Raw genomic sequence first — 8,339 nt, 5'->3', positions numbered from 1 at the left:
TAGGAGGAAGTGGCCGCCTGCTTCCTGGCAGCCTCCAGTATCGCTCGTGTGCGGCCCTGAGCACAGCGTACAAACACGGAGGGGTTCCCCTTTGGCTTGTCACAAGCGCCCACCCCAGCCTTTGCTCCTAGCTCAGCAGCCCCAGCCTCTTTGGGGATCTGGTGTAGCTGCAGTGCTTCCATACCTGCTCGATACATGCTTGTACAGAGAATAGGAACTCACCTCCGTGTCCACAGGCGGCCTTCAGCAGGCAGAGTCCTTTCTGCCAAGCTTCGCAGGTTGCCTGACAGCTTCTGATCTCCTGTAGGAAATACTGTGATCATTTTGCTTCTTGGGTGGCTGGGTCTTTGCTGATGATTTAGCTTTAAATACCAAAGTTCAGTTTTTCACAGGGAGCCAGTAAAAGAAGCAAACAAATATGGAGGTCTGCTTGTTAATTGTCTTGCTTGATAGCCGCTTTCCTGCAAGATGTTCTAGCTAAAACTTGGCTTCACTGGCTCTGAAGGTTAGTGTCTTCACTGTGAAGCCATAGGCCTGAGGCAGCGGTAACTTACTAGGTTGGTAGTGTCCAGATTGTTCTTTCTAAGCAGCATGCAGTGGAGTAATGCAGTCCAAGTTTAGGAACCAGCCTTAATTTCATAACTTTTCAGTTTTCTTGGAGGAGGTTAGTATGAAACATCAGACGTGCAGAGACATCTGACTATCCTCCGGTGGGAACAGTTAGGTTTTTAACCTCTTTAAAAAAATAAGGAACTTACCTTTCAACTCTGACTCTCCTGCAGAACAGAGGTAATGAGAAAGGATCCCTTTCATAAAGAGCTTTGGTTTCTGGAAGTGAAAAGCACATAGTGATTTTGAGTATTTTATTCTCGCCTCAGAGATGCTGCTGTAGGAAACCCATGGAAAATCTGTTCTGTTTCCATGAGCCTCAATAGGTTAGAATTCATATGGGAATTCATTTGATCGCCAATGAGATCAAGGTTTTGCCAGTCTTGAGAGTTTGGATTTTGGATTGGGTTTGTGTGATTTCCTGCAGTAAGGTCCTGTGGGTCAGCTATTTCATAATGAAAGCTGAAACAAGATGTATTGAACTACAATGTAGATAAATAAGAGCCACTGTGACTACCTGTCACCAGTCTTGACTTTGCCTTGCCTACAGTATTGTAAAAATTAGAGCTCCTTGGTTTTGCTAGTAGTTTGCGCAGCTGCTGGTATTTCTACGTTTAAGTGCATGTGTGTATATTTTATTTTTCAGAAAAGCCTTGGACCCAGAGTGTACCCTGGTCCTCTGTGTTTGTGTGGTATTTTTAAGGCAAATGAATTCACTCTGCCTGTGCTTTGAGTTGGCTGACCAGGAGTCTGTTTCAAACCAGAAACTGAGCAAGTACTGCATTGACAATTACTTGAGTACTGCAGAATTACTTGTTGAGGCAGCGTTGCACCTCTGCAGCATGTTTTCTACCTGCTGGAAACTGGGTGAGCTCGTATTTGCCTGGAACGTACTGTGGAGGTGCAGCCTAAGAGGACACTGAAAGAATGATGCTTGCAGTTGTGGTCCAGATGTTACTACATAATCCCTCGTTCCTTTGCTGTCATGCTGAAAACATGGAGTAGAGGGAAAGACTTTGAATATGCAATAAAAATCGAGTGCTGGTTCATGGTGACCCTTTCAGTTGGTACCTTCCAAGCCTCCCCCTTTCCTTCCCTCCTTTCCTGCTGTTGTGCCCCCTGGTTAAGAAGCAACTAGCATAGCACTGCAACCCCTGCCCTGTTCTCCAGGGTGTATTCCAGACAGGGCATCCCACACTCGCTCTGCACTGTTTATATTGCCTTATCAAAGGCAACTGGTGATAACTTCGCTATTGTTAATGACAAGCACAACTTACTGTATTATCAAAGTTTAAATAAGATAGCGATGTCTCTGGAGTGTGGCTAAAATAAAGCATAGCTTATGAGAAACTTTGTAAAACCTTCCTTAGTGGTGCAGCTGCTTGGATAGAAAATGCTGTGGAGGTTGTTACGGATGAGTTCTAAACGTACATAACAATATTTTCATTAAAAAGGAAAAAAAGGGTAATTGATGTGTGCTGTTCTGAAGTGGCAATAAACAGATTAAGTTTAACTATGATGCTACAGCCCAAAAGTTGTATTGTCTTAATTCTGGTCAGCACTAGATAACATTCTGATGACTGTCTTAGCGAGACCTTGATAAAATTCATTTGGTGTTTATATGAACGGATGGCGCTGCAGAACTTTTCTGGTTAGGATGACAAGCCAAGGCAATCCCATCTTGTGTGCTTCTGGGCCCAACGAATTATCTCCCTCAGCCTGGAGGGACAGTTTTCCCCATGCAGGAGGAGAACAGAGTGATGTGCTACATGATGGCTACTAATAGTTGCTTTGGAGAAAATAATTCAGTCCATAAGGCAAGGCAATGCAAACTGCCTTCTGTCAGGGAAAGATGGGACTCACGTTCTAACCAGGATGTGTTACTCTGGGTGGCTTCACCCAGAGGGGCTGGTGAGGTCCATAGGTGCAGGTCCTGGATGAGGCCAAAGGAGATGTACTTCGGTTGTTGGTCTGGTGCAGAGTGAAAGTTGTGATGTGAGGTCTGTTCCTGCTGGCTGACTGCCTTCTATGTTCTCGTTTGCAGGTTGCCTTTCCGTCCTGGTGACAGTGCAGGATATTGAGCGTTATACCACCTTATTTGCCACTGTCATCCTCAGGTGTGACTATAGCACCTCAGCACAGCTGCAGGATGTGGTGGTGACCTGGCGCTTCAAAACCTTCTGCAAGGACCCCATCTTCGACTACTACTCAGTCTGTAAGTGTCAGGCTTGTCCTCCAAGGAATCCCTCTTCAAATGGAAAGAAAGGGGAAGGTAGAGTTACTGGGGAATACAGGCTTTTGACCTCTTCCTGCCCACAAACCAGGTCAGGAGGTGGTATTTCCCCGCGCTCCAAGAAAAAATAGGTCATGTCTGTGATTTCCTTTGCACTGTCAAGGCTTTATGATATGATGTTGTAGAAATCCCAGCCAAAGCAGCTCATTTGTCCTCCTTGTCATCAACTCAGAAGGCAGAGAGGCTCAGCCATGTTTGACACCTGTCAATCCTGGCAGCCCCATCTTATGCTTCAGCATGTTTGAAAACAAGGGCCCTGCAACAAGTGGACTTCATGATTCCATGGGGGACTCCATGGTGGGAGCTAGAAACCTGTGACCACGTGTTACTGATTTTAGGAAGTAGAAAAAACACATGCATTTTGGAGGGCAGAAAGACTTCTAAATAATAACATTTAGTACTGGTGGCAGCACTTCATGTGCAAGACATTCTGGTGTGTGCAGCCTTAATTCAGGAGTGTTTAAGATGGTTCTTAAGATGGTATGCAAACTGCATCCTGGAGTGCATCAAACACAATGTAACCAGCCGGTCAAAAGAGGTGATGATTCTGCTATATTTAGCGTTGGTGCGGCCTCACCTTGAGTAGTGTGTGCAGTTCTGAGCCCCACAACTTAAGAGGGATGTGAAAGTCCTTGAATGCATCCAGAGGAGGGCAACAAAGCTGCTGACAGGGCTGGAAGGAATGTCCTATGAGGAACAGCTAAGGACTTTAGGCTTGTCTAGTTTGGAGAAAAGGAGGCTGAGGGGTGACCTCATTGCTCTCTACAGCTTCCTGAGGAGGGGAAGGGGAGAGAGAGGTGCTGAGCTCTTCTCCCTGGTATCCAGTGATAGGATGCGTGGGAATGCTTCAAAGCTACGCCAGGGGAGGTTCAAACTGGACATTAGGAAGCATTTCTTTACCAAGAGGGTGGTCAAACACTGGAACAGGCTTCCTAGAGAGGTGGTTGATGCCCCAAGCCTGTCAGTGTTTAAGAAGCATTTGGACCGTGCCCTTAATAACATTCTTTAACTTGTGATCAGCCCTGAATTGGTCAGGCAGTTGGACTAGATAATCCTTGTAGGTCCCTTCCAACTGAAATATATTCTGTTCTATTCTGTTCTGTTCTGTTCTGTTCTATTCTATTCTCTATAAACCTTGTAGTATGTTTAAGCTGGCCAACCTTAGCTTAACTGCACACTTAAGACTTGAGCTCAGAGTGGGGAGCCTGGACTTGTTTGGTGTCTTGGTGCCCAAACTCTCCTTTATGCAGTCTGGGTGGGTTGGGTAGGCATGTTACCAAGTGCTCTACAGCTTAGTCGACAAGCAGGTGGGTCCCTGGCTCTGCTGATCCCAGCAAAATGAGTGCTTTGAGCTCAGGCTTAAGCTAATAGCCCCCAACAGGGACAGAAGGCATGAAGGTCACGGTGTTTGCTTAGTCATGCTCTTCATGATCCATTGTAGATACAGCAGTGGAGGAGCCTTTGACAAGCTTTGTCCTCTCCTCTCTCCATTGCAAACCCTTTACAGACAATGCCGACCATCTGTATCAGTTGTCTCCCCAAATCTCAGTTCCCAAATACCTGGAAAATAGTTTATATTGTGAGTCTGTCATGAGAGTATTGGACAGAAATTGCCTCTAGCCCTCCATTAATTCTGTTGGGTCTCTCTACACGTAATCCTTAGCTGGAATCAGCTGATGGATTCTTTTCTGTCTTTATGAGCTCCACAATATCTAATGGGATACAGGAGGGAAAGGGAGACAATCCCTACAGCAGTTCATGTATGTCTGGAGATTTTGTTTGGTAAATAAACACACTTTTAGTGCCAGTAGTCCTGGGAGTTTTATGACTTTTTTTCCTTGCAATTTATCTTCATACTGGGAGCTGCCCTTCAGCCTACTACCATTAGCTTCCTTCTCCTGTTGTTCTTTCAGCTGTGAGGCATCTTCCCTGCATCTCTCTGCAGCTCCTGGACTGCCATTCCTGTGGCTCTACCTCTGTTTGCTTTTGAGTACTCCAAAGCAACTTGTCCTTGCTGGTTTGAAGCCATGCTTTGTATTACTAAACCAAAGCAAATGCACACATGCATTCAAGAGTTTCTCTGCTGCTTACAAGGGGATAGAAATTGGTCCTTTGAAGTAACTTTTGGCATCTTGGTTTGGGGAAGAGTGGCTGGAAAGCTGCCCAGAGGAAAAGGACCTGGGGGTGCTGGTTGACAGCCGGCTGAACATGAGCAGGCAGTGTGCCCAGGTGGCCAAGAAGGCCAATGGCATCCTGGCCTGTATCAGAAATAGTGTGGCCAGCAGGAGTAGGGAGGTGATCGTGCCCCTGTACTTGGCCCTGGTGAGGCCGCACCTCGAATACTGTGTTCAGTTTTGGGCCCCTCACTACAAGAAGGACATAGAGGTGCTGTAGCATGTCCAGAGAAGGGCAACAAAGCTGGTGAAGGGTCTGGAGCACAAGTCTTATAAGGAGCGGCTGAGGGAACTGGGACTGTTTAGTCTGGAGAAGAGGAGGCTGAGGGGAGACCTCATCAGAGGTTATAGCAAGGTGGGTGTTGGTTTGTTCTCCCAAGTAACTAGTGATAGGACGAGAGGAAATGGCCTCAAGTTGCGCCAAGGGAGATTTAGATTGGACATTAGGAAAAATTTCTTTACTGAAGGAGTGGTCAGGCCTTGGAACAGGCTGCCCAGGGAAGTGGTTGAGTCACCATCCCTGGAAGTATTTAAAAGACGTGTAGATGAGAAGCTTAGGGACATGGTTTAGTGGGTATGGTAGTGTTGGGTTGATGGTTGGACTTGATGGTCTTAGAGGTCTTTTCCAACCTTAATGATTCTATGATTCTATGATTCTATGATCTTATTTGATGATGTGTGTTTGTAGCATACCAGGCTGGTTTAGCTCTTGGCCAGGACCCATCTGACGACTGCAATGACAGCCAGCGAAAGGTGCGCATTGTCATCCAGAAGTATGGGCAGAAGGAGCCTGTGCTGGGTATCGACTACCGGCAACGAAAGATCACCATTCAGAACCGTAAGTGACTTGACCTCCCAGGTAGGGAGTGAACTCTAACTATCCGATATCTGGGCCTGCCAAGTGAAGAGAAGCATAAACATGGCTATTGTCATCTGTAGCTTACATATTCTGTGAGGTGGCAATGAAATAGGAGTTGTGAAGGGCCCTGTCCCCAGCTGCCTGAGGGTATTGGAGGCACTACAAGCTAAGGCTGAGCTGAGGATGTCTGAGCGTTTTGCTGAAGAGTGCAAAAGTAAGCTGAGGAGCCCAGAGGCTAGAAAACAGTTCTTTCTTCTAAGATGTACTGCATAGTTGTCCAGGTGCATTATATGCTCCCTGCTGGCCCTGGAGCAATAGCTGCTGCTACTGCCAAAAATGTTATTGGGATGGCTGGCCTAATGGGGACAGTGTTCCAAAACCAATAGGGTTGGCAGCAGTGGATATCTGTTAATGCCCATCACCCAGCAGCTGGTTATTTCACTCCACACAGAACTAGTCCCGCTTCTAAGTAGCATTGCCTTCCAGCAATACAAAGAAAAAAGGGACTGGCAGTTGATGCTGTTTACAGGACTCAAATGGGATTGTTTGAAGGTGATGGCTATGCTTGGGAAAAGGGGAGATGCAATACTATGTATCACCTGCAGGCAGAGGGCTCTCTTAAGAGTGGGGCCTGAAAGTAGTGTCTGTCAGTCCCAAATAGCCCGCTGACCTCTTAGTCCCTCTCCCACAGGGGCAGACCTTGTCATCAGTGAGGTCATGTGGTGGGACCATGGCGTGTACTACTGCACTGTGGAAGCACCAGGAGATACGTCAGGTGATGTGGACAAAGAAGTTAAGCTGATTGTTCTCCGTAAGTGGTTTGTTGCCTGGGTGGCAGATATCTCCTCCTGTTCTCTTCCTCCCCACCCCAAGATGTCTCCAGCAGTGGAGAGGTGCTCAGTAAAACATACTATGCCCAGGTACCTCAGGATCCTCTTTCTCTCTCCGTTTTTCCCATAGACTGGCTCACAGTACTCCTTATCATTCTTGGTGGCCTCCTCCTCCTTTTGCTGATTGGAATATGCTGGTGCCAGTGCTGCCCCCAGTATTGCTGCTGCCACATCCCATGTGTCTGCTGCCCAACCCGGTGCTGCTGTAACGAGGAAGGTGAGGTTCAAGCAAATGTGTGTCCATTCATGGCTTCTATCAAGACAAAAGCTTGACTGGGAGCTTGCTGAGCTCCACTTTCTCCCTCCAGTTTAGCATATAGACTGAGATATTTCTTTGGCCAATGTGACCTCCATGACCAGCTTATTTGAGTTTAGAGGCGGAGAGCCCATCTTGCTCCTCTGTGTCCTACTTTCAGAAGTTCCTCCTCGCTCACAACTTGCTACCAAGTTCTCTCATGTCATCCAGGGCACGATCAGCTCCCTTGTATGAGTAGCTCAGGACTTTTCTTCCCTGTCTTGTAGTTCATATGCCTTGGTCCTACTCTCCAAACTGGCCTAACCTTCAAGTGTGTTGGTCTGAGGGGTAATTATGTAAAAACTGGAATTTTCTATCTTCATGTTATTTTCAGAGCTGCCCCTTCCACAAGAAAAAGGTTTTGTTTGTTTTTCTTTGGGGAAGGAAGTGAGAAGAAAGAAAGGAGAAAGATGGTCTGTCTTGGTGGTCAACCCTGCAAATGCATTCTGAGGTTTTGAGGGTCAAGAGAAACTTTGTTGTGCATACTTTTTAGCAGTAATAAAGATTCTGCAGCCAGACCCTGTTCTCTTAACAAGGCCAGCATTTGATTTTGGCTGCTAAGGTCATATAACCTCTGTGTTCCTGTAACTGAAACTTAGTAGCAACACAATGTGGAATAACCCCCCTGCAGTTTACACAATCTAACAGGAACAAAATGCAACAAATACATTTATTTATCACTGAAATCACCAGATTCTTCCCCAGAATCCACAAGGAGAGGATTTATGAACAAGGAGCTGTGTTTCTGGTTTCCCTTTACCTGCAAAAGAGCTATTTGGTATACCTTGGGTGTTAGTAAACTGTGAGAGTTTTAGAATCCTAGAATCGTAGAACACTTTGGGTTGGAAGGGACCTTTAAAGGTCATCTAGTCCAACCCCCCTGCAATGGGCCGGGCCATCTTCAGGTCGCTCAGAGCCCCATCCAACCTGACCTTGAATGCTTCCAGGGTTGGGGCATCTACCACCTCTCTGGGCAACCTGTTCCAGTGTTTCACCACTCTCCTTGTAAAAATTTCTTCCTTATACCTAGTCTAAATCTACCCTCTTTCAGTTTAAAAGCATTACCCCTTGTCCTATCACAACTGACCCTGCTAAGAAGTTTGTCCCCATTTTTCTTATAGGCCCCCTTTAAGTACTGAAAGGCTGCAATAAGGTCTCGCCTGAGCCTTCTCTTCTCCAGGCTGAACAACCCCAACTCTCTCAGCCTTTCTTCATAGGA

At 46.5% G+C, this 8,339-nt stretch overlaps 1 protein-coding gene across 1 annotated transcript in view; it reads left to right on the top strand.

Moving 5' to 3' along the window:
* Window positions 1–2,637: 2,637 nt before the first annotated feature.
* Window positions 2,638–8,339, top strand: part of ILDR1 (immunoglobulin-like domain containing receptor 1) — a 14,281-nt gene continuing 8,579 nt past the window's right edge. The window contains exons 1-4 of the mRNA XM_009587021.1: window positions 2,638–2,824; window positions 5,765–5,914; window positions 6,627–6,746; window positions 6,896–7,042. Of these exons, the coding sequence (XP_009585316.1) occupies window positions 2,638–2,824; window positions 5,765–5,914; window positions 6,627–6,746; window positions 6,896–7,042 (604 nt within the window). The remainder of the gene's footprint in view (window positions 2,825–5,764; window positions 5,915–6,626; window positions 6,747–6,895; window positions 7,043–8,339) is intronic.

The sequence above is a fragment of the Fulmarus glacialis genome, unplaced genomic scaffold, assembly GCF_000690835.1.
Source record: "Fulmarus glacialis isolate BGI_N327 unplaced genomic scaffold, ASM69083v1 scaffold14891, whole genome shotgun sequence".
NCBI classification, from domain to species: domain Eukaryota; kingdom Metazoa; phylum Chordata; class Aves; order Procellariiformes; family Procellariidae; genus Fulmarus; species Fulmarus glacialis.
The sequence above is the reverse complement of the archived record's forward strand: the minus strand, read 5'-3'. Positions and strand labels throughout refer to the sequence as shown.